Source organism: Perca fluviatilis, chromosome 5 (genome assembly GCF_010015445.1).
Source record: "Perca fluviatilis chromosome 5, GENO_Pfluv_1.0, whole genome shotgun sequence".
In the NCBI taxonomy this organism is placed as follows: Eukaryota; Metazoa; Chordata; class Actinopteri; order Perciformes; family Percidae; genus Perca; species Perca fluviatilis.
In genome coordinates this window covers 31,318,191-31,345,675 of record NC_053116.1, presented here as the reverse complement: position 1 = coordinate 31,345,675, position 27,485 = coordinate 31,318,191, and the positions used below count along the sequence as shown (strand labels likewise).

The window sequence follows — 27,485 nt, the reverse complement described above, 5'->3', positions numbered from 1 at the left end:
TAAAGTGACACATCCAATTCCACAGCAGCTGTTCCATTACATTTCAGACTCATCAGCCCTTGGTGCACCACAGTTGTCCGAAAGCAGAGCCTGACTGGCTGCTGAGTTAAAGCTATGAAGAGTAATCCTGCTGTAATTGGCTACTGCAGAAAAAGAGGCGGTTACATGGTTGGGTGGTTAATGAAGAGGCACGCCCACGCTGATGCTGCTGCCATTGGCTAAATCCTGTGTCAGTCAGTTGAGGCAGTGGTAGTTCATGATCACTTGATTGTGTTTTGACGTCCTGCTTCTGGAAAAAGTAGATGTAGCTGATTTTGTGTTTCAGAGCTGGGGACTGCCTTTCCATTGACAATGAAAAATGTTTAGCTCCACTGTTTTCCTTCACCTCAGGGTGCAGCTCCAGGTGTACCACGGCTGCACCGACGAGTGTTTTTTCTTTCAATAAGATAAAGGAAGGAGAATGAGTGCCAGCGGCCCTTCCCTGTCCGAACAAGAAAGTGAAGCCACATCTTTAGTTAAAAAAAAGGGGCTATTCCGTATTCACTCACTTGAAATCGAGGGAACAAGGGAAGTGGAGCTTGCTCATTTTGCAAGTGGAAAAGGCTCCAGGGCTCCACCAGGCTCACCTCTGCTTCATTATAACGAGGTCCCAGCGCAACAAGCCAAGCGCTAGCTAGACAGCAAAACTCAGACACACATTAAAATTGACAATCTTGAAAAGAACAAAAGAAAATAGAGAAAAAGAAAAATAACGTTTTCACCAAAATGAATATTATGGATATACTGTATAATTGTCAAAAGCTTATTGATAGACTTTAGAAAGAGAGAAAGAGAAAAGGTGTACATCCATAAGCTTGGAATGGACAGAGAGGACACTTCCTGGTGATTGACATACTGAGTTGTTGGGTGCCTTTAAAAGGCTGCCAGAGAGTTAAAGATGCTCACGCTGATGTTCAGAGTGTAGCTAGTGCATGAGACTCAGCCAGTTGGAATGATCACCACTGGGAATGTTCAGTCACATGAAGTCTTTTGCAATTACAAATTCCGAGTCCCATCATTACACGTACCACACTAGTACGAGCATCATCCAAAACAGGGTTGGGACTAATGCTGGCCCTTTATTAGGGACTCTATTGGCCAGGCTGGTATGATATAGGTTATTTCCTGATGTTCTTTCAGGTGTGTTGATCTGTGAAATGCCTAATATCATTACTTCATGGTTATGAAATTGGTTAAATCTGAATTTGCTAAATGTTGAGTGCCAAACATGTGACATATGGTCACAACCATATCAGACAGCCTTCTTCAGCGCACCCTGAAACAACTCAATAACTTGACCAGGATTGCCGCCTCTGCCGATTCTAGTTGAATAGAACATAAGAGTCCATCTCCTAATTGCACATAGTGCTGTATCTCCAGAGCATCTTGCCATCATCAACAATTGAATTCTCTTAGTATTTTGCCTACATTAATCTCTAACTATGTACAGACTTAGCAAGTGGTATTTACAAAGTTTGTCCACAAGGGGGTGATCCAGGCCTGCGTGAGGGGTGAGCATGCATTGCGTCGACTGAAACGTGATATGATATGTAGTGATGTTGAAAAGTAACATCCTAAACCTCGCTTATGTGGCTGGTGTTGAAATGATATAGATGTGACAAAAATGTATGAGGCTTGAGTTTTGTTTAATATAAAAAAAAGTTTCTTTCTCATGTTTTATAATTCTACCTAGCTGTTTAGAGCATCTGAAGGATTTCATTCCAAAAACACTACAGGCTATACATTGTTTAACTACTGTACATTGCTACCTTCTGTAGATTATTCACTTTGCCCTGAAAAAAATAACCTTAAGGCTGATATTAATCACTCAATGTTTTAAACACAGATGGCTCTATATTTTAAAATGTAGCCATTTCAAGGGAAGGTCTACTTTAACAATGATCTCTAATGGATTCTTGGCCTATGCAAACTATTTCATAAGTCATTTTTTAACTGAACAGATAAAGTTTAGTAATGAAAATCTTGTAGTCACCATTTATTTCAAAAAGTTTCACTTTTAGCTTACTTATGCTGTTATTTAGTATTTAGTATGATTAGAAATCACAGTGATGCCTAGAGCTTCAAAAACAATCTCTGTCTTATGATTGTAAGCTTACGCCACACACACACCATGAACACTAAGTACACAATATCATCAGACAAACTTTTCCCTGAGGCAACAGCCAGTAGTTGGCTTCTGTCCAACTATCTAGCTCGAACTGTCTTAGCAGCAATCTAACCAGCCGAACAAATATTTTTGGATAACCACTATCCAGGAAACATGACGTTGTGTTTGTGTGTGTCTGTCTACAAACTTCACAGGTCCAAAAAAAAACGACGACATCCAACAGAGAAGTGCTTCCCTGCACTAATCCCTCGGTCAGAGCCTGTACACACCCCCTTGTGGTTCATCAATATTCTCATATACTGTACACAAAAATAGAAGGACTCCTCACACTTCTCAGCGCTTTCTTGTGTGTCTACAATTGTCTTTTGAAAGACGCACGCACGCACACACGCGCACGCACACACACGCACGCACACACACGCACACACACACACACACAAACACACACACACACACAACTGAGAAGGGGCCTTCAAATCCTCTACTTTATACAACACTCTGAATTGCTTGCTTCCTTGGAAGTAACCATGTTTCGCTCTCTTAAATATATATATATATATATATATATATATTCATATATATCAGCTTATACGTATCATTTATATTTATATAGCATTATACATACATTCTTGTTTTGTGAAATTCCCTTTTGTCTTGTGAACAGGGAATTCTAACCGTAGCATATCCCTCCATCTATCCAACCTCCTTTACTCATTCCTCCAAATGGCACCTCTCTTCTCACCGTTCCTATACTGAAAGATTCCTACCTATAATTCCTTTCTTCGCTTCAGCTGACCATCTGAGACCTACAGATACACAGGGCTAAGCAGCCCATCTTAACCAAGTATTTTTAAAACACTGACTATGTTGACGTTTAATATATTTGGATGTCTTTGCTGTCAACAAACTGTAAATCAACAATAGTTTATAGCTATCTAACGTGAGTGTAGTAACATTGCTAGCAATGTGTCTGTAACTCACAAGTGCCAGCATTGGTTAAACTATGTAAATCTGTGTATCTATTTCTGTCTGTCATCGCGACGATGTGAACAATGTTATGAGGATGATGGTAGAAGGGATGCGATGCTCACATCCATCAAGCTGTCTTCACTGTAAAAAAAATAAAAATAAATGAAAAAGAAGAAATGACAGGAATTTAGCAGTGATATCCGGAGGGACGGTGGTGATGAGAAAAGGCGATCTTCCTTTTGGAGTTTCTAAATTTGGAGAGGATCAGGATGTCTGTCTATTCCAGATGTCTACCAGTCAGGATATCTGCCTGACGTAATGACATTTAATGTGGTGCTGTGTTTGCAAATTCAGAGGTTAAAATATAATCTGGTTATCCAGGTGCTGCAGAAATCCAGAGCATATTAAGATGTCTTAAAATCTATAAATTTAGAGGTCCAGGCATCTGAGCCTTGCTGCTTGAGGTCAGGAGGAGGAGGATGGACAGATGCTGAAGGGGTTGAAGGTTACCGTCTACCTATCTGATGATCCATCTTTCTCCCTCACGTCCAGGTATAAATCAGGGCTGGGGTTCTCTTGGGGAAAAGGCTGTAAGGGTTGGTTGGTCGTCCTGTGTGTCCTGTGATGTGTGATGAGTGTGTGTGGGTATGCAAGCGTGCCTCCTTCTCTGCTATGACACCTCGCTGCCAAACACTTCCAGCACTAGCGGGGTGAGCTGCATGCTGTGCTCGGGCTGGAAGGAGAGTGAGCGGTACTGCTTGGAGTGCTCCTCGTTCAGGCTGCGCAGGTCGGCCAGCTTCTGGATCATCTTGGCATAGAGGAGGCGTCCGCCTGGGTGGTTGACCTGGATGTAGGCCTGCAGTGTCTCCGACAGATGGTCCTGGAGCTGCTCGATGCGGCCGTGGTCTTGGACACCGGGACGATCTGCCATTGGGTAAGGGAGAGGGCGCAGTGGAAGGAATGTGCGCAAGACCGTTATGAGGGAGGTCACAGAGCAGAGGAGGTAGGCAGGTGGAGAGAGGGAGGGGCACAGAGAGAAAGTAGAGGAGAGTAAAGTTCAGGTGGGGAGATGGATGGATGGAGAGAGAACATCAGTTGGTTGTTTTGTTGTAGTGTACTGTAATCATGGTCTGTAGACATGTTTACATTGTTATTGCAGTTACTTCCTCCCATAGCATGCAATTTATTATCATATTGGCTGGCTACGGCAAACAGTATTTTAATGTACACTACACTTCCAGCACAAAATACATCACAACTTCTTTGCACTTTCCTATTTAGTTAGTTAGTTAGTTATAATGCTCACAACATGTTCTTAATTTTAGCAAATGTTTAACTCTGGCCTAAATGTTTGAAATCATATATTTACTCCCTTTATTTACACATTTTCACATAGTCTATACATACATTTTATTAGGCCTATGTATTGATATCTTTTATCTCACAGGGCACGCGCAATATCTTACATATCCTTGGTGTATGCAATTTATTTACTGTGTCTTTTGTGTACCACCGTTCTGTCTTGTGGCTACGTATTGTTTTAAGTTTAAATTTGATTGCAGCTGTGTGTAGGACTATTGTACAAGCAAAACTTCCCCTTGGGAACAATAAAGTATATCTTATTCTATATTATACATATATTATTTATTTTTTAGATAAGTTAGGTTACTCAGAAATGACATCAGTTGGCATGAGTGGTACATGCTAAAGAACAGTTTCTAGAACAGAAAAAAAATGTTGGCTTATTAATGGACAGAGGAGAGGGCCAATGTTCCAAGGGATATAAAACTATTTTTTTATATATATTTTCTGAGCCTTACTACTAAAAAATATACTGAATGTATAAAAGCAAATACACATTTTTATGGATTCCATCACTGCTCTTGTTTTTCCTTTCTCTAATGGGATCAATATATCTTACATTTTGAAACAAGGCCATAAACTTTTGAATATCACATTTATTAAAACGCTTTGACTCACAATGGTGTTAAATAGTGGAAACAGACAGCCTATGAAATGTTTTAGAGGGCGAATGAGTCATCTATTATTGAAATGGCCTTGCTGCTTGACGACCTCAATCAGTGCTGTTGTCAACTTCTCTTACCAACATTCATTTCTGACGTTGTGTGGTAACTTCATGTTTTTTCATGCGTAACTGGCAGCATCAAAAACACACTAATTATTGGGGGAATTTTGTTCAGCAAGCAACACATACCCTGTGCTACACTGTTTGTACTTTCCTGATGTGGCGTTGTTAGTAAGCCAGTCAATCTACTAACAATCTCACTCTTAAAAAAATGCCTCTGCTGGGAATACACCTACACTGTGAACATTCAAATTAACACACAAACACAAGCAGTACCTGGGGAGAGCAGGCAGATGGCCATGAGCAGCACATGTTCCTCCTCGTGCAGGTTGAGTTTCTTCAAACCAACCTGGAACTTCACCAGCGGCTCCAACAGATCCAGAGAGTGACCAGCTACGGAGGACGACACAAACATAACGTTTATACTGAGTCCGAGGCAGGGGACACATTATATTGTGCTTTTCTATTGATTTATAAATCAAAACACACTTTGTACAGCAGTGTGCTTCAAAGTAGAACCATTACTCTCTATGGCCCTGCATGTGTCAGTGAATAAGAACAGAGTGTGTGTTTCTGTTTGTGGCTGCTTTATTGCTTCCATCAAAATACCTGAAGTCAAAACCTCATAGTAATGTGCAAGTTTGCGTAGATAGGCCTTGAACCCTGCTTGTAAGGCTCCGTTATATAAAGGTAGGAGAAAAAAGAAAAGAAAATCAAAGCTGTGTAATCATCTCCAACAATGAACACTTTTCTCTGTGTACTTGTGTACGTTTTATCAAACCTTCAGAGCATTGGGTACGTGAGGAAGAAGAGGAGTGTGTGTATTGAGAGGAATCAATAAGCAAGGTCTCTGACATGCTCTGTGTGCAGTCCACACACACACACACACACACACACACACACACACACACACACACACACACAGACACACACATACTGATTCTGCAGTTAAAGTTAAAGAGTTATTATACTCATTTTCAGCATCATATTTGCAGTCTTGGGGTCTACTAGAATAGGTTTACATGCTTTGATGTTCAAAAAACATGTTTCTCATAGTGCCCATTGCTGCAGCTCCTTTGCCTGAAACACTCTGTTAGAGCTCTTGGCCCGCCTTCCCGAAAGGCCCGGTCAGCTGGCCCACTCTGTTGTGATTGGTCAACCAAATTCAAACAAGCCACCGGGCGTGCTGTACTTGCTCAGGCAGCACCTATGGGCAGCACATGTGAAAAACTGGGCTGGCATTCTCAATCAGTGACATCACTAATTTAGGAATTTCAAACAGGAATGTGGGCGAGCCGTTTTTAGGTAGTTGAGAAAAAGTGCTGTCTGTTGGAGAGAAAGCACCATTTGGGGTGAAATGTTTTTTTTTTTTTACTTCATACATCTATTACATACACAAAAAACTATATAACACACTAATAGTGGAAAAATCCCCAAAAAGCATAATAGGGGCTCTTTAAAACACATGAAACTGAGCCCCTAATCCAGTTTCATTAGTCTCACTGTGGTACTATGACAGTAAGATGCAACCAACCCTTTGTAACATCATTGATGCAGTATTTGAAGTCAGGTCCTCCGCAGCTCCAGGACATGTCCTCCAGACTGAACGACTGGTTTGAACGCAGCATGATGATCTCAATGGCACTCGACTTCAACAGAGCGATCTGGTCTTCTGCGGTCAGCTCTCTGGAAAACACAGTCACAGATACTATTACTATTACTGTTACTGTATATATGTTGATAGTTGGACACAAACTTCAACATCTTTTTGTTACTTCATTTTGCTTTTTAACCTTAACTTGTACTGTATCAACTTGTCAAAAAAATATCTTACCGGTACTTGAGTTATATAGGAACTGCATAGTCGCTGCAAATTTTTTAGGTAGACCGATAAATTGGCTGATATCACCTTATCGCACATATGACTGTATTGTGTATACAGTAAATATAACAAGACATTGCAGTACAGAAATGCCAAAGATACATTTGAGGTAGTTTTGCAACAGTGTAACTATTACACAAATTTTTTTCAACCGTAAAATCTTTCACTAAATACATATATTGGTCATCTTATCCTTATTGAAAACAGGTGTTTGTGTTTTTTGTTTATGCTAAAAATTATAAATGAGAGGTCCGCCTCTGCAAGATAAAACTAAAAACATTTTCAACTCGAGCAAAAGATTTGTACATATAAAGATACAGAGAAACATGACAGAAACAACTGTAGTTTCTGTCATTGTTCTCGGTTTCTATCACACAAATAGAGTCGGTGTGTTATTAGCTACCTACAGCAAATGTCCATTGGCAGTGTGTGGCAAATAAACACTTACTGAACACACCGTTTTGTTTCTTTTACGTAAACAAATTACAAAAGTTATTCCAGGGAAGAACTGAAGAGACAGAATCACTGCAGTGTTTCAGTATATGAGGCATAGATAGAAAGTAGCTAAGTCAGTTTCAAACAGTATTTGCGGAGGACTAATACCTGACTGAATAGAGAGCGACATTTTGACAATTTTCTTGAAAGAAAACTTGTTGACATTAAGGTCTGAATTTCCAACTCAAATCAAATTTGAGTTAATCTGGAGGTCCAGAATGATCTTTTAGTTGAGCAAAGATATCCCACACTCTCTTATATTCCCATAGGAAATCCCCTGAACTACACACACACAGCTGAGACTCAGCTACACAGGAATAAATGTCTGTAAAAATAAAGCCAGCTGCATGTAAAAAATTACTGTTAGGTTTCCATTTCTGATTCATAACATGCAAACACACGCTTGCATTATGTATACCCATATGGGTCTTCTCTATTCTTTTTATTACGTGGTCTCTGTATGTGCATACATTTATAAACTTATCTTTCAGCTCAGCATGCATTCATAAAGCTACAGCCTGTTCCGGCGTATTCCTGGAAGAGCTTGTTTGTTTGTGATAATAGCATCTCACTTTAACCAATGATGTCCTACATACATGTGGGCAGCAAATCAATGTGCTCTGCGTGTGGGCGGGGAGCTCGTTCAGGCTGCTAACCTTCGTGTCTGTATGTGCTACTGGTTGGATGCAGCAGCATTTTACTAGTCAACAAAATCATTACCAGAACTCCAATAAAGCAGCAGATAGCTGCAGGGGTAATAAAGTTAAATTTTCAACATAGCCAGAATGTGATTCATGGCACCTGAGGATAATAACATATATTGCATTAATATCAGAGCCCTACTGAGCCACTCAAAGGTTCAGGTCAGCTTCAGCAGTCGTGATTAGGGTTCAAACTAGCATTTCTTGTTTCTTTCAATTAACATGACCCATTTTGATTATTAGATTTATACTTGTTGTCTATAAAATGTCATAAAATAGTGAAGCAAGCAGCGAATTCTCACATTTTTATCAAACAAGCAAATGTTTGGCATTTTTGCTTAATTAATGACTAAAACGATAAATAATCTATAAATAATAATAATAAATCTAAATCTATAGTTATTTTAGATGCAGTAAGAACCATGCAAATGCCATTAAAGCTGACTTGACATTGTGTTGCAAGAGATTTATTGCTATCGTCAAATAAAAACTCAGAATCAAGGTCTGTCCACCAATATTAGCTTTTAGAAAGCAAGATTATATACATATTCTTTCTAAAAGCCCTACTGTGACAAATGACGAAGATTCTGACCTTGTTGACTGATAAACTAGAATTACCGCCTCGCGGTTGTATGTCTCCGCCAACCAGTCAAGTTGCAGTTTACATCCACATCCGTATAGACTCCTATTATATGTCGTGAAGACTGTTGGAAGGAATTTGATAAAAAGGTATAAAGTGTATTTTTTGGAGGACGTGGATGTTCACACATTTTTAACCCGGCAGCACAAAAGATCTATACAGTCAGCACAGTTTCAAGATTAGTGTCACCAACTCAGTATCCGACCAAATGTCTCCCCTTCTGTTCCTGAGTTATGGTGTTGAATAACGGTCGGACAGGCTACTCGAAAACATAAAGCCTCCAGCTAGCCGGCGCAGAGGCATATTAAGACACTGTGTAGACAGCAATCTATGCTGCTACCCTGTAATGATACCTCACAATCTACCAGCAATCGCCGCAGTGTACACAGTTTTTTACCTGAAGCCTGGGATCATCTTGGCAAAGCCTATGACTTTCTGGATGCTGTAGGAGACCAGGTCCGCCAGGTGGGGCAGCATGGAAAGTTTTGTGTCCTCCTCACTAGAGTCTGGACTGCTAGCACCGTCCTGGTACATCATTAACAGGTTGCTGAAGTTCATCTTGGTGTCAACAGACTCTGTTTGGGAGGGGAAGAGGAGGCAAGAGGAGTACAAAGGAAGAAAGCAAAAAGAGGACAGGAGCAGGGTAAGGAAGTGATTAAAAAGAAGCATTTAGACACAGAAATATCAAATGCCAGTAAGAGGTTAAAACCAGACAAGACACTGCTGTGAGAACACAGTGGTGCTGCAAAAGAAATTAAATAAACCACATGCCATATTGAATACTGACTGCAGAAGTGTATACTACTTTAAGGAAACACATTTTATAGAACATGTTTGATTTATTCTACTTGATGAAACAAACAACAAATCAAATACAAATAAACAACTACTTTTTTTTTTTCAAGCTCATATAGTGTGAGCAAGTAGTTTATTTCTTTATTAGCATTCCCATTAGCTTCTGCCTTGGGTCAACTAACTTTAAGGAAGCTAAAGCTAAAGCTAAAGCTAAAGGAAAATCTACATCACAACAAAACTTAGATGAGCTAAAATATTCATACATAACATATAAAAGGTGATTTGTTTGTATGAAAGGCAAATTAAAAGCCATTATTTTGGTAACTACAGACCTTTTCAGACATTTAAAGACCTGTGAATATGCTGTTATATCAACATCAAACAACATAAAATAAGAACAAAACCATTCCGTATTTTCAAATTGCACTAATAACTCCCCATCCTGGCATTTTCGTGCAAACTAACACACTTAGATGGATATCTGACTGCAAACTATTTGATAGTAACGTACAGTAGGAATAAGGACAATACTGTAGAGCGATAAATACAAAACAGTCTTCGCAATAGATAGAACATAAACACAATAAATAGTACGTCATGAGGTTAACAAATAGGCATACATTTGACATGTGCTAGTTTCTCCAGTGAGGAGCCTTGCTGGGTAAAAGAGTAGATGTACAACTGTAGATGATGGATGGGCTTTCACTGGCACACTAAACCTCAGCAGAGGTAGACAGTGGGCGCAGAGATGTTTCTATGCATTTTTAAATCAACAAAGCTCTTTACGACTGCCGTGTCCTTGGTTAAGTTAACCTTGAAGTATGAAAGCAAACAAAGACAGGAGGAGAATGACGCTCACCAGGTGAGTGGTTGAATGAGTCCGAGGAGGCCTCAGACAAGGAATGAAGGGAGGCAGCTCTGCTGGCACTGCGTGTTACTGGGCCTTCACGCACTGGAGGCTGCAAATACACACAGATAAACAGAAATATTAATATATCGCTGCAATACATTCACAACTTAACTTTGTGTTGCCTTCCTGTTGAAAAAAACACTTTTCTTGTCCCTTCTTAAAATTTTTGTTGATTTTTTCAGTCTTTTTTAAAATGATTTTGTGCGTTCTTTTTCAACATTTTGGTCACTTAAAGGTCCCATGGCATGAAAATTTCACTTTATGAGGTTTTTTAACATTAATATGAGTTCCCCCAGCCTGTCTATGGTCCCCCAGTGGCTAGAAATGGTGATAGGTGTAAACCTGGGTATCATGCTCTGCCTTTGAGAAAATGAAAGCTCAGATGAGCCGTTTTGGAATCTGCTTGTTATGAGGTCATAACAAGCAAGGTTACCTCCCCTTTCTCTGCTTTTCCCGCCCAGAGAATTTGGCCAACCCATGAGAGAGAGACATCATGGCTTTCAAACGAGAAAAGTGGCAGTTGGTCAAGGCCACACCCCCACCATCCACCTTGCCACTCCCACTCTCCTCCTCAATAGCTTCAGACACAGAAATGGCACATACTAAGGAAAGCTCATTGTGGGACTGGCTCTAGTGGCTGTAGTTCTGCACCAAAGCTGAATTTCGGGAAAGAGACTTCAGATACAGTATTAGGGGACCACTAAGGTCTATATAAAAGCATCCAAAGAGCACCATGTCATGGGACCTTTAAAAAAAAACTTTTTTCTGTGTTTTTATTGTTGTTTTGGTCTCTTTTTTCAAAAGAATTTACGTTTTTCCCACCACTTTGTCTGTTTTTTTTTTCCGACATTTTCGGCACTTACTTCAACATCCCTTATTTCGACGTCCCATATTTCTGATATACAAAAACGTTGAAAACGGGTCAAATTTGACCCAGGGACAACATGCGGCTTTTTAAGTACGCATTCACTTTATTAATCTTGAAGAAAACATTTGTGAATTGCGATTTTATTTTAGACTGATTAGCGGTGACTGAGTGCTTTATCTGGTAAGGTTCACTCTCAGTTCAAAATGACACCAATCCAGATGATGGTTATAGCTGTCTGCACAGTGTGTGCTGGAATCACTCTTTGCACTAATAAATCACAGACCAAAGGCAAAAGTGTTTTGAGACTTTCTCAGACGTTCCATCCAATCTGTATCCTCCATCTCATTTACTCTGGACGACCCAAATGTTGTGGTTCGCAGAGAGAATGTCGTCTGAAAGTATCAAGCTCATGACATGGGAGGGAGAAAATACGACGCCGCTATCCGGAGGAGAAATGCCTTTGGTGACTCGCGTTACGGGTGTCAAGTAAACTGAAAACACACACAGGCCATGGCAGCTGACATGCTGGTCTCAAGTAAACAGGACTGCGGTTACAGACTTTATTCACAGCTATCTCAAGATCACAGGAGCAGCGCTGAATCCCATTACTTTCATACACAAGTGTAGTCATTTTACACCGCTCATTAATAAATCTGGCTGTCACCACCTCCTCACATGTGTATGTTCCTCGTGTGGTCTGAACTGATATGGAGAGCTGAGAAGATAATTCAGGAGAGCACAGTACAAGTACACAAAAATGCAACAATGGTCGTTGGATTAAAGGGTAACTACTTTTTTTAAAACATAAAAACAGGTGATTTCAGTTGCTTTGGCTGATTAGACCTCTGCTAAGGTTGAAGGTAGGTCGGAGCTTTGATGGGAATTTATTACGTCACAAATTTCATCTACCAATAAGAATGATAAAAGGTGTCATTTGTCCTGTCCTAACAGGTGCAAAAAAAGCTAATCGGAGACTCGGGAAGATGTCAATCAATCAGTCTATACACACCCACACAGTCCTGGGAAGAGGTCCGATCAGCCAGATTAACTGAAAACACCTGTGTGGGTGTCCAGGGCCTTTAAAACACCAAGGCAAATTCCTTGTATGTGAAAATCTACTTGGTAACAAACTCCATTCTGATTCTGGTTTTGACCAAAGAAACCAAAACGTAGATGTGATTGCACCCTTAGCATTACGTAATTATCATTATACTTATACGACAGCCACTTGCCAACAAAATGCCATATGTAATCATATAAAAAAATATCAGGGCGCATGGGTGGCTCACCTGGTGGAGCAGGCGCCTGTATATAGAGGTTTACTCCTCGATGCAGCGGCCGTGGGTTCGTCTCCAACCTGCGGCCCTTTGCTGCATGTCATTCCCCCTCTCTCTCCCCTTTTGGGTCTAAGCTGTCCTATACAGATAAAGGCCTTAAAATGCCCAAGAAATAATTTAAACAGAAATTACATTAACACATTAAAACATTAAATGCAGTTCCTGTGCCTCAGGGTCTATGCGGGAGTACTGCTGTCTACAGTAACAGGTCCAACGTATGCTTATATACTGAAAATGCAAGCCGTTTCGCAAGTCTGTTTTCTTCTGACTTCGGACTCAGGCTATCAACTTCACCATGGCTAATGTCATTTAGGTCCTCTATTTAAGTCTCTTCCTATATTTAGTTGGATTGGACGTCCAGATTTACGGAAATACCAAACAAACAAATAACGTTAGCCCCAAGAGCTAAGCCTCACTGGTGCTGTCTTTGCCTAAAGTTAAATACTGGTGCATTAATTTAGAACTACAAAAAAAGACCGTATGCACTGTCTGGTTTTTCTTTTATTTAGTATTTTTGGGGCTTTTATGGCCTTTAATTGACAGGACAGCTTGAAGAAAGGAAAGGGGGAAAGAAGGGACATGCAGCCAAGGGCCGCAGGTCGGATTTCAACCTGTGCCGCTGCCAAGGACTCAGCCTACATGGGGCGCACACTCTGAGCTAGAGGACGGCCCATGTACTGTCTGATTACTAAAAGTTAATCCAGCCAAACCAAATTGAGAATGTGGCCATGGTCTAAAGTAACTTAGTACAGTTACATGCTGTACTGTTGAAGATCAAACATAAAGAAGTAGCAGCCTTTCCTAGTGTTTTAGCTATAATTTTAGCCTACTTTAGCCAATTACTGTCATAAAAGAGAGAATGCTAAGGTCTGTAGTGTTGTGGTAAACAGGGCAGATGGTCTCCATATACTATTATTACATCTCTTGTTGTTTGATCAGTTCTTTAGCATTTAACCTCTAAGGAATTTAGTTTCTATGGTGGCAGGCTGCTTACTTAGAAAATGAATATCAAGAACACAGCTTTGTATGCAACTCATGTTGAAAAAAGAAAACGTTGCTTCTCTATCAATTAGATTTTTACTGGAACATGTAGTGTTATGGCCTGATTCCGTGCATCAGCCAACCCTCCCTTCCGCTGCATGACATCATGACCTGCTCCACCCATATTTATGGTGGATAACATAGTGACTTTGGCTACATGAATGATAATGTGAATGTGGTTTGGCTTTGTACTGGACTAACCCTGAAGCGGGAGAAGTCAGAATAGGAGGCATCGTAGGTCTTGTGGTGAGCTTCCACCAGACTGGAGATGATCCGGGCCTGCTCCTCATTCAGACGTGGCCTCATCGCCTCCCGGGCCGCCTCCTCCTCTTTCCTTTTCAATATCATGTCCTTCTTCCTCTGAACCTCCTCGTCTGTCAGGATGACTGCAATAGAGGATGGAATAGAAGATATATTCAAATATCTTGCAATGAACTGACAAAATGAAATCCCCAGCACACACACATTCACAAACATGGATGTTGAAGCTGCCCAGATCAGTAAAGCTTAGCATTTTACACACCTTCCCACATTCATTTAACTGTTCCTACATCATAAATTCCTCATACTAATGGCTTGCATTCATGTCAATGCAGACATTGATAATATGTATTTTGGAAAGAGATATTTTGAAATTTACCAAAAAGTCAGAAAGCTGCAAACAGGTCTTGTGATTTAATCAAGAGGTAACTCCATTAACACCCCAAGTATCACAAGGTGTAACTGATCTGGGCTCTTCTCACTGTGTCTAATCTAGTGAAAGTAAACACAGGCGCAGGTTTACACACACACACACACACACACACACACACACACACACACACACACACACACACACACACACACACACACACACACACACACACAGTGTAGTAGTGACACCACACTCTCTTTACACTATCTGCATCACAATGTTGTTACACACAGTAAAGAACTTAAGGTAATCATTGTAGGGGGGGCACAATAAATCAAAGAAGGTGACCAGGTTTTGTGTTAAAGTGGATAATAATACTGCACCAAAGAGATATATATATATATATATATATATATATATATAAACATTAATTTTTATAATCAATCCAGGTACTTGAATATCTTCTTAATTTAAGGGTTTGGGTTTAATGGGATTGTTTTTTCACCTAATTATGATGAATTTCAAGAAAAAAAGGAAACAAGGAAAATGAACTTATGATGACCCACACTGAAAGAAAAGCAGATCTTATGTTGTACCTTAACAACACTTTGGTTGACGTCAAGACAATTACAAAAGCAATACCATTAAGTCTGCTTACTGATAGCATGTAAGGAGGGATGTTCATACATATCTGTGTTCATATCCAAAAATATTGCCTGAACTGGCTATGATAACAGGAATAATGAATACAGTTTTAGGATGGATTGTGGCTTTAAGAAAAAAAAAAGTGCTACTTGTCAGCAGTTAAACAAAGTTAGCTTTTAAAACTAGGTGAAGGAGCTGTAATGTAAGCTCCAAATATTTCCATCCCAGGTTCCATGAACCATACATCTTGTGAGCTTGGCACGCAGAAAAGGCCTGTCATGTCTGCTGCCTTTTCATACGGCTGATGCAGCAGGCGTTGGATATTAAAGTGCCTTTTGCCTTATTCATGCTGCAGGAGTAGAGACTGCAGGCAGAGTGGAACAGTGGTGCAGAATGGGTTATGCATACTGTTTATAATGACTATCTTAGGTTTGACTAGATGAGAGGTTCTTTTGGGAATTCATGGGTTTGCATGACACTTCTACATGTCTTAGAGCATTAAATTACTTTAATATTAATTATTCATTACAGATTTATATCTATCGCAACAGATTTAACAACCAACACCCAAGTGTTTTTATACTTTTCAATAACTTTTTTTTCTCCAACTTTTAGCATTGTTGTCAACATTTTCTAAAGTGGCATCACAGATTCAAATTAAAATTCTGTTATTGGGAAGAATGCCAGAGGGGCTGTATTAGTGTCAACTCCTGGGTTTCCCGCAGCACTTTGCAGTTAAGGCATATATATATATATATATTATATATATATATATATATATAGATAGATCTCCGCCATGTATATCTCGGCCATGTTACTCTGTCCTGTTTGACTGGCTGTAATGTACAAGTTGCATCAACACAGTCTGTAGGAAACCAGGTAACGCGGAGTTGTCAAGATACCACCAATCACAACGGAAAGAGCATTTGCTGGCGGTGAGTGTAACTGTCGTTTATTCACATAAAAAAAAATAAAAAATCGCCATTTCACCGTTGCGTGTGTGTCGGAGTTTGTCAACAAATGTGCGGCCAGCTGGGGCATGCCCGGGCAGAGACTGTCTGAGTGGACTTACCGGAGCGTTGGTAGGCTATATGGCAGGTAGAGAGCATTTATATATGTATCTGTCCTGTTCTTCACATCAATGAGGCTTTCTTCTCTTGTTTCAACGAAGTGAATACATGACGTGTCACTGGAACTATCCATCACCTCTCGATTTTCAACTTCCCGGCTGCTGTTGCCCGGTGTGCCAGTTTAGCTGGTGATCCTGTTAACTGGTGATATTTGCATGAAATCAGTGAATATTCAACAAGGCCCTGCCCTGCGTTCTGCGCTGCCTCCGCCCCTCGAGGTTCACATTTTCACAAAGTGTTTGCAAGTGAGACAAAATAAAGGATATCACTGAAAACATCACCAATTTATATGTAATACATGTCAGTTTAAGCATCATCCACACAAATACGACACATATGTATGAATGAAACAAACAAAAAAAAAACGAAACAACACACAGATCTAGCTGGGATTCGAACCTTGGATGTCATGGACAAAAAAGTTAACAGACTACCTTCTTCATCATCTATACCACTACACACCGCTGAAATGGTATTGTGATTTCTATCTATATATTGGACTTTTAGTCGATGTTAACACAGGTTAACATATGAGAGAAATATACGCCCATGTTAACTGGTGATATCACAATTTAACATGGGCAAATGCAAGTCTGGAAACAGTAAAGTAGGTTCATCTTTGCCTCACATACCGAAAACTAACTGATGTACAACAAACGTGTATGACCCCACTTAACACTTTATTCCGTTTTGGGGGTAAAAATAAAACACATCAGTCATGCACAAACGTGATCATTTATCATTGTTAGTGTGGGCCATCTCATACAAAGAATGTGTAGGTCTATCTCAGCACAAACAGTCTCTTTCAACCTGTGCCACAAGTCAACTGATTATAGTTGTGTTTAATGTCATTAGACCCATAGTAGGAATCTGAAACAGCAACATATGAATGTTATCAAACTCTCTCAGTACATCAAAGTTTTGTAATCATATATACATAATGACCATTTTGTGTCATCAAAGTAGGTCAACAAATGATGTGCGGGATAAATAAAAGTCAAACTGAGAAAATAAGCTTCATATGTTCTTCACTTCAAACTTCACTAGACTTTTGCTGCCGACTCACTTCATAGCAACCGCGACTAAGATAACACTAAATTCGCCGAGAAAACGAGGAGCAGCACTTTGCTACAAAACATTCAATGGCCATATGGTCATAACAATAGTGTATAGGCTACCGTAAGACAAAATGCGATTGCGATTCGGGCCACAGACATACCCTAATATGGGTCTAATGAAATTAAACACAACTATAATAATTTTGAGAGTTTGTGCTGAGATAGGCCTACACATTAACAATGATAAATGATCACGTACAAACGTGATCATTTATCATTGTTATTAATGACAGTAGCCTATACACTATTGTTATAACCATATGGCCATTGAATGTTTTGTAGCAAAGTGCTGCTCCTCGTTTTCTCTCGGGCGACTTAGTGTTATCTTAGTCGCTGATTAGTATGAAGTGAGTTGAACAAAAGTCTAGTGAAGTTGGAAGATGAAGAACAAGAGGCTTATTTTCTCAGTTTGACTTTTATTTATCCCGCAACATCATTTGTTGACCTACTTTGATGACACAAAATGGTCATTATGTATATATGATTACAAAACTTTGATGTACTGAGAGAGATTGATAACATTCATAGTGTTGCTGTTTCAGATTCCTAATATGGGCTTAATGACATTAAACACAACTATAATCAGTTGACTTTAACTGTGGCACAGGTTGAAAGAGACTGGGCTGTTGCGCTGAGATAGACTACACATTCTTCGATGAGATGGCCCACACTAACAATGATAAATGATCACGTTGTCGCATGACTGATGTGTTTTATTTTTACCCCAAAAAAAGGAATAAAGTGTGAAGTGGGTCATGCCAGTTTGTTGTACATCGTACGTTCGAGTAATGAGGCAAGGTGAACCTACTTTACTGTTTCCGGGCTTGCCTTGCCATGTTAAATTGTGATATCACCAGTTAACATGGGTGTATATTCTCTCATATGTTAACCTGTTTTAACGTAAACTAAAAGTCACATATAGATAGAAATCACAACATCATTCAGCGTTGTGGGTAGTGTAGTGGTATAGATGATGGAGAAGGTAGTCTGTTAACTTTTTTGTCCATGACATCCAAGGTTCGAATCCCAGCTAGATCCGTGTGTTTTGTTTTATTTTATTTTTCATTCATACAGTATGTGTCGTATTTGTGTGGATAATGCTTAAACTAACATGTATTACACATAAATTGGTGATGTTTTCAGCGATATCCATTATTTGGTCTCACTTGCAAACACTTTGTGAAAATGTGAACCTCTGGCACTCGAGGGGCGGAGGCAGAGCAGAACGCAGGGCAGGGCCTTGTTGAATATTCACTGATTTCATGCAAATATCACCAGTTAACAGGATCACCAGCTAAACTGGCAAACCGATCTCTGAGACACAGCTGTTGTCTGTTTTTTTTTTAATCACTACATGCGGTTCACAACACACGTTTAGTTAGCGTAGTTACACACTACACACAGTGTAATTACATGTCCTGTTTTTATTTCATGCATACTATCTGCTTTGAGTGAGTGAAGCTATGGGCTGAGCTCTGTTATCTCAGAGCGGTTTACTTTGGAGAAGAGTTGTCAGGCGAAACGGAAGAGAGCGTGTCATGGAGGATAATGGGAGTAGGGGTAGGCGATATATATCGTTATTGTTGTGTTAATGATGTGCAAATTGACATTAAAGTGCCTATATTATGAAAAAATCACTTTTTCTGGGATTTGGGGTGTTCTTTTGTGTCTCTGGTGCTTCCACACACATACAAACTTTGAAAAAAATCCATCCATGCTGTTTTGAGTGAGATACAGTTTCTGAATGTGTCCTGCCTTCAGTCTCCTGGTGAGCTGTTCAAAATCGGCTCGGACTGTGACGTCACAGTCCGAAATGAGCTGGCTAACCACAACCGTTAGCTCGTTAGCATGCTAACAGTTAGCATTAGCATGCTAACGCTAATGCTAACACTAGCATGCTACGTCGTTCTCAATAGCAAAGCACTGCTACAACACACACAAGTTCACTATAATCTACAAAAGAATTACTTACATGTGTGCCCTCATTTAGAAGTCTCCCAGCTAATCCTGCCTTGTAACTGACCAAAGTTGGAGAAACAGGCTTTCTTTTACTGTCTCTAGAGTTAGCTAGCTGACATGATCTACATCTGAACTACTGAGCATGTGCGAGTGCAGTCAAAGATAGTACAGAAGAAGAAGATGAAAAGAGGTCTCACTCTGTAGCTAAAACAGAAACCAGGTGAAAAGAGGATTTACAGCAGTTAGAGAGAGCTGTGCAGTACAACAAAAATATGGTGTTTTTTGAAAATTAAACCATGTAAACCTATTCTGGTACAACCTTAAAATACAGTTATGAACCTGAAAATGAGCATAATATGGGCGCTTTAAAGAGTATTTAAATTACTTAGAAAAAAACACTTCAAAACACGCATTGGAACCGATTGGAACGCTACACATTCGCTCATGTCAACAAAGATGGCGGCGCGCTATTGTGCAGCGGCTACTAGCTCTCCTGTCGGTGTATATTTATACAAGTACAGCCACACTGAACTAATCAGTATAGGACTACGATACAACACAGCCGTTACGACAGCCTTCTAGGCGGCTCATAACATCCCGGAGGACATAGCCAGACCGGGCGCTGCGTGGGTTGTTGTCCGCATCTAGCACGCCGAGCTAGCTACTGGCAGGATGAGAACATAACTCCGGCAAGACCAGAGGCGGAGGACTGCATTTTTGTGCAGAATGAATGGAGTACCAACCACAGGATCGTTGTCCAGCACGGCTCACCTGACCTGGAGCCCTGTCGGTAACATACAGGCCATTTTATTTACCACGGAAACAGCACACTGCCGTCTACAAAGCCCCCGATGCTAACATTAGCACAAGTTTGGCTCACTGCTTACCATAGTGAACTAACTCCAGCGCGATCATCTGGAGGGGATACATATTATAGCAGGGGACTTTTACAAGGCGTCCTTAAAGTCTGTACTTCCCAGCTTTTTCAGCATTCAGCTTGTGCTACTAGAGGGAAGAACACACTAGATCATGTATACTCTAACATAGCATACAGAACTGCGCCTCTACCTCACCTGGGCCAGTCGGGTCACATCCAACTATTTCTGATCCCAGCATAAATCCTGGTCAGAAGGACTATACAGCCAAGTAGAAGGACTATCAGAACCTGGCCTGACACGGCCCTGTCCCAGCTCCAGGACTGCTTCCAGTAAGGACATGGTTGTGTGCAATATGTTACAGAACACAGCCCTTTATTATTATGATTTAATCTTGCTTGTATGCTGCACAATTTACATTACAACAGAGGTGTAGAAATGAATTACTGTTTACTCAGAGTTCAATGTTCCTACACTAGTTCAATTAGTATTAGTATAGTATTCGTATTTTGTCTTTAAATAGTTTTTTCTTGAATACTTGCATTTTAAAGAAAATAAATAAGAATTGTTTTCATTCAACATTGTGCCCATTATTATAATCAGTGATTAAGTAACTCAGACTTTTAAAAACACAATTTTAAAGGATATCGTCTAATTATCGTCAAAATCTGCAAAAATATCGAGATATTATTTTTTGTCCATATCGCCCACCCCTAAATGGGAGCCATGCAAGTAACACTGTTATAGCACATGTTTTTTTAAATAATAAAATAATTAATATTCAGTGTTTAATAAGTAGGCTAATTGTTAAATGTAGTACAGAGTCTGTAGTCTATATACATAACCCCCCCACACACACACACACACCTCAGTCAGATGGCAACCCCAACCCTACCACCTTACAAATTTTCTGCACAACAAATAACCCTGAACTCATCCTGTAACTTTACGCATCAATTTCAGCTTATTGCAGCAAATAACAGAACAGTGCAGAGCAGAAGTGAAAACACGGGCACTTCTCTGCTGTGAAAATACTGTGAATGACATGTATATCATGAATGACTAAGATGTGTTAGATAATATTATGCATTGAGTACTGAAAATTAAGCTGTGGTGGGCCACCATTTGGGCTGAGTATCGGTACTCAATACCTTTTAAAAAGGTATCGATCAACCGAAATAACTCCATATATCAAGTAGTATCGAAACTTCTACAGTCAAACAATACCTGCAATCGATCCTTTTTGTACAAAGAACTAGAAAAACTGACTTTGTATAATTTAGTTCGCAGCCAATCCCTGCAAGCGTTCTTCAATACAATGCGACATCATACTGGCCCACTACCCCAGCAGCTAGTGGTGGTGGCATTTTACGCTATGGAGTGCTTCCATGATGGGTATTGAATGAAGTAGGAAAAAAAAGGTATCAAATGAAGTACTCCGTTTGTACCGGTATTGGTACTTGTTACTCCATTTGTACCGGTACTGGTACTTGTATCGTCATTTTTTACTGATACCCAGCTCTAGCCACCATTAGTGGATGAATATAGCACAACATTGAGTTTGTCACACTAGCAACAGCACCTCAGTCTATTGGCGTCCTAAAATTTCAATTTTAACTCGCACTGCAGACCAAGTCTCTGGAGCTGCCGTTAGTCTGGTGGCTCCAGTTTAAACTGTTGTTGTGGAAAGGCTATTTTCAAAATTCAAGCGAGAATGCCCTAACCCTAACCCAACACACAATTCCTGCAGTACAATATTTTTCTTTTAAAGACGCCTCTCAGCAACCGACAGAATGACCAACATCTGGATGTGGGTTGCAGAGTAGCCACTCGTGGTGTGAAACAGGAAACCCTGGAATACAAACTGTGCCTGAAGAGATTTTATAGAAGATGAATAACAGGCAGCTTAAATATTCCATGTGTGGATGTGACATCTGTAATGAGGTCTGAAAAAAGTCCTTCTAATAATTGAGTTATAAGATTATAGATGTCATGTGCCTGTAAATGCTCATTATAAACGAAGTAATTGGACACACCCACATACACTGTATATACGCACATATCTACTACGTATTAAACTTTAACATACTCTATTCAGGTATGTGTTTGTCTTTTTGTTCGTCATGTTTCTTTTGTGCCCAGAAGAAGAAAGCACGAAGAGCGTTATGTCACTCAAAGTATCATTATTTGATGTTGCTGACGTACATAAGAACACCTTCCAGGTTTTCCAGCACATAACACATAAGCACATAACCCACAAGGAGAACTGTACAATTATTATATACTCAGAGCAAATATTTACCACTGAACCAAAAAACAAGGATGCAAAATATTTCGTAAACCAAATTTCATATCTCGATATCTAGCAAGTTAATTGCAAACCACTTTTCTACTTCAGTATTCTTCTGGCACCCTAAACATAGCACACATGGAACAAAGAAACAGCACAGAATATAGAAATACTGCGCAATAACATACAGTAACTGACAATGTACTACTTCAGTGGTATTTTACCACTGTCATCTAGTATTTTTGTCATCCAGGTCTGAAGTAGGGCTGGGACGATTCGTTGACGTCATCGATTACGTAAATGCGCCGACACAAATAATTTAAATTTAAAATAAATAAATAAAACTTATTAAGTTAACTTATAACTTATAAATTAATTAATGTAATGTGGAACTAGTGTTAGACACGCGGGTTCTAGGGACACCTAAACTGTAGCCCCGCCTTAGCCCTGAAGCTAGGTCGACGGTCCAGTGAGTGAGTCAGAGATGGCTGCACGAAAGGACGAGTATGGCGAGTGGTGGCGACCCACAAGAGTTAGAGGGACCCGCCGGCCTATTTAAGATCGCCAGTTTGGGAAAACCTCGAGACTGTATGGCTGCAGCCTGGAGCCTCCCATGTCATGTCCTCTCTCAAACTTTGGTCTTTGGGTCAGTTCCAGTAGTAGGCTACAGGCGAAAGAGTGATGGCTAAGACGAGGACTGTGTGTCGGCGTTGTTCAGCAGTTGTTGGGCATGTAAGTGGAAATACATCTAACATGCCAACGCATATCCGACATTACTCAGATGTGCCAATCACTGGAACAAGACAAAAAAAACCTGTCCAACTTCTCCTCCCTACAGTGCTTAACCAGCATTTAGATAAAAATAATTAAGGTTAAATTAAAGGGAGAAGAGCTTGGATGTTAAACAAGAGCTTATTCATTATTTTACCTACTGTTAAAAAAAGCAAATACAGGCTTCTCTTTTTGCACTTGCTCTGTTTACTTTAAAGTGATGGTTCGGAGTAATTTCATCCTAAGGTCCTTTGCACCATGACCTCGAGCCAAACACCCCCCCAGAAGCTTTTTTCACCTGGGTCTAACATTGGGAGAGTTAGCTAGAGTAGCATTATCAGCTGAATAGCTTAGCGCAGGGGCTAATGGATCCAGTGATGTATCTCGTAAATGACCCCACTAATAATGCCCGAAATGATACCAAACTTCTACACTAGTACAAATAGGTTATGCACTCATAAAACGATGGATTGGAAAGTTTGTAAGTACACAAGAAGTTTATGAACACTTGCCTGCTCTCTTCTGCTAGCTGCTGCTGCTGCTACCTGCAGTAAGCCGAGTGCTTAGGGCCGTCTACAAATTACAACACCAAAAAGAGATGCAACAAAAATATTTATTAATTTAACTTTTTTTTTAAATAAGTGCTGTAGTATAACTAGCAGGAGACAAGTTATAATCGAGGTAAGTTTGGAGACATTACCTTATTTAATCATTAAATTAATAAATATTTTTGTTGCATCTCTTTTCGGTGTAGTCATTTGTAGACACGCCCTAGTACCGTCTAACTACGGGTAGCAGCAGCAGCAGCAGCAACAAAAAAAAAAAAAAAAAAAAAAAAAACAAATTTAATTAAATTTTTAAAAAAAATAAATTATAATGTTTTTTTTTTTTGTAATAATTTTTTTTTTTTTTTTGGAGGGGGGGGTGTCTCTTTCGCTATTATCTAGGTCATTAACATTACGAGATACTTGAAACCAAGTGTACATTTGATCCCCTGCGCTAAGCTATTTAGCTGATAACACTACGCTACGCTAACTCTCCCAATGTTCGACCCAGGTGAAAAAAGCTTCTGGGGGGGTGTTTGGCTCGAGGTCATGGTGCAAAAGACCCTAGGGTGAAATTACTCCGAACCATCACTTTTTATTTTTGTATTCCTCCTGAAAGTGACTTTATTTTGTGGTTGGATTGATAGCCTACATCTGGCTTCAGGTTGCACTAAAAATTAATTTGACTTGAACAGTGCAGTGTTAAACAATTTTTAATAAATAGTGATTTGAACCTTATTGAAATTTGTTTTGTGTAAATTGTTAATAACAATTAATTGAAAATTGTTAGATTAATTGAAAAATTAATCGTTAGATTAATTGAAAAATGTATCGTTAGATTAGTCGACTGATCGAAATAATTATCGCTAGATTAATCGTTTCAAAAATAAGCGTTTGAGACAGCCCTAGTCTGAAGCCTGGCTCTGTGAGTCACTGCTGGAGTAATGTACTGACCCCTAAATGCCTCTGCCCATATTATCCTTTTGACTCTCTGCCACAGTGACTGATTACCCATGATGCGCTCAACTGTGCAGGCAGACAGACAGCATGACGGCCAAAGAGAGACAGGCCCAGAGCCATGAGGTCACAATACGAGCACATACGGTCGGACGGCCTGGCAGCAACAGAGACACTCTTCTATTTCTATTTAACTGACATTAAATTTAGCTCCATCAAATGATGCTATGAGTTAAGGTTTATAGGCATGACATTTTGCATGACCGTTTTTAAGAGATAGAGACCTTGTCCATGTCAGCTGAATGCAGGATAATAGCTCCTTACACTATTGTTTGTCAGCTGTAGTAACCTATAAATTAGCTTTTTTTAAACTGTGTTAATGTCTTCCGTCTGTTAATTCAGCAATTTGTAAATGGTTTATCTACCCATTCCTAAAAATGTCAATAAAATATGTGGGTACAGCTTTTAGCCTTGACAATTGTAAGTGCATATTTGGATCAATGGAATAAAACTAAATGAATACATTCTTTACAGTAACTGCTTATTTAAGAGGTCAATGAGATGGCACAAATGACTCTAAATTAAATAGAGCTCAGATCATGCACCTCATACTAAATACTGGTTGTTTTCCTGGAAGCTGTAAACAACTATATTTCAAATAGACTGCACCCTGGATTGCAACCACAGAAGCAGTGTTACATAACCGCATATTGTGGCGATGCAGACGACGACAACAACAACAACAACAACAGTTTGGCTACACAGGCTTAAAAAGGCAACTGAATGAATCTGACTGCTTAGCTAACCAAAGGATTTACTTGGCTTTCATCTCTTTTAACCCACCGTCATTAATTAGGCTGCTTTGGCTATGCTCCAATGTCCATCCAGTCCATGTCCAGACTGCTTCGAACCACTCCTTGTGGTGAGGACATCCAAGTATGCAGCACAAAGCCCAATCGTGAATAGGTACAGTTTGGTCAAAGTTTGGCACAGGCCGTCAAAGAAGCTATTCTAAGGCTGGGACATGATTGAGTCAGTCAGTCCCCAGCCAAGTTTGAGCCTTAGATGGCATCATTAAGGCAGGAGTTCACAAAAACAACAGACCATCAAAGGAACATCTTGACCACCCCACAGCTCTTGGCAGACGCACAGCAGTTTACCAAAAAGAAGGTTTGCTGTTTGGAAAGCGACTGATTGGATGTGGTGAAGTGCCCTGCATGGCAGAAACGAGCAGAGAAGGAAAGGCAAAAAAGAAAGGCAAACTGAGAGAGAGCGGGTAATGCCAGAGACACTGACAAAAAGGGAAAGGCAGAGTCTCCTTGTAGTGGAGGCCAGAGGTTCACAGCGGGCTTACTCATTAAACAGCCGACAGACCAGTTAAACACAATGGATGCTGCTAACACTCCCATTCGGTGTGATATTATGTCAAGCTGGATTTCGTGTGTGTGGCCAATGTTTTTCCACTGCTGCCCTGGGAGTGTGATGTTCCAGGAGGTGAATTCAGGTCAGTCAGGCGTCAGGGCACCCACACATGCCGAGTGTCTGGGAAAACGGCTTACCAATACCAGTACATGGTGGCAGAAAGAAATGGGCTATAAACACATTTGGTGTTACTTAGCTGTATCTACTTTGCAATTTTAATATGTCTTTATGTGGACTTCAGTTCTCTTTCCTTCATTTGCAATGTATTTGCTGGTTGAGTTACTGCTAAAACAAATGTGCTATATTGCACATAACATTTAATTCTCAACTATCTTTGGATAGCACATCGCACAAATATACTGTATATTGGTGGAAATGCTTTAAAAGATGAACTTAATGTGGCCGGGTTGGGTCAGTGGGTAGAGCAGGTGCACATATATTTAGAGGTTTATGCCTCGACGCAGAGGCCCGGATTTGACTCCGACCTGAGACGATTTCCTACATGTCTTCCCCCTCTCTCTCTCCCCTTTCTCACCTGTCCTGTCCATTAAAGGTGGAAAAGCCCCAAAAAATTATCTTAAAAAAGGTCCAATGTGGAGGAATTTCTCCGCTCTAGCGCTGAGATCATATATTGTAATCAACTCTCACGCACCACGCAGTTCAAAGTACATATTACAGCTATGGTAGTTGGTCTCTTGCTCTTTTCAATATCCTTTTTCTTTTTCTGGGCGAAGAAGAAGACTCCTATTCCTGAAATTTGGATTTTGAATACGTGTGGTCCTCCACGTTTCCATCTTCAAACTTGCCGGGGCCGGGAAGCGACGATACCCATTAGCAGCATTAGCAGCACCTGTGAGTTTATCATGCGACAGCGAAAACCCGAAAGGTGGAGTAGTATGTCCTGTATGTCCCTTACCGGCTAACGTATTTGAAGATGGCGCATGAATATGGAGCGTCTACCCCAGTTCATGTGAATGCAAATGTAAAATTTCAAGCCAAAAGGAATACTTGGAATTGATGGTGGAGGTAAATATTCAAGAAAAAGGACACGTTTGTGAACGTGGGACACAGATTTTGATAATGAATAACTAAACACGTTACAAACTGGACCTTTAAAAATTTAAAATAAAAAGAGATAATCTTAATCGACATGTCTATCCAACTACAAATTAAGCATCTGGCACTTATGGTAATACAGGTGTAAAGGTTGTTAAAGAGACAGAATACAAAAGCCTCAGAGAGACGATG

General features: G+C 40.0%; 1 protein-coding gene across 6 annotated transcripts in view; it reads right to left on the bottom strand.

Moving 5' to 3' along the window:
* Positions 1–548: 548 nt before the first annotated feature.
* LOC120558767 (vitamin D3 receptor A) overlaps positions 549–27,485 on the bottom strand; it is an 83,889-nt gene continuing 56,952 nt past the window's right edge. For all 6 annotated transcript variants that reach the window (XM_039799992.1, XM_039799994.1, XM_039799993.1 and 3 more), the window contains 6 exons: positions 14,093–14,277; positions 10,595–10,694; positions 9,338–9,515; positions 6,757–6,908; positions 5,499–5,615; positions 549–4,060 (listed from right to left, as the gene is read on the bottom strand). In XM_039799992.1, the coding sequence (XP_039655926.1) occupies positions 3,807–4,060; positions 5,499–5,615; positions 6,757–6,908; positions 9,338–9,515; positions 10,595–10,694; positions 14,093–14,277 (986 nt within the window). In that variant the 3' untranslated portion in view covers positions 549–3,806. The remainder of the gene's footprint in view (positions 4,061–5,498; positions 5,616–6,756; positions 6,909–9,337; positions 9,516–10,594; positions 10,695–14,092; positions 14,278–27,485) is intronic.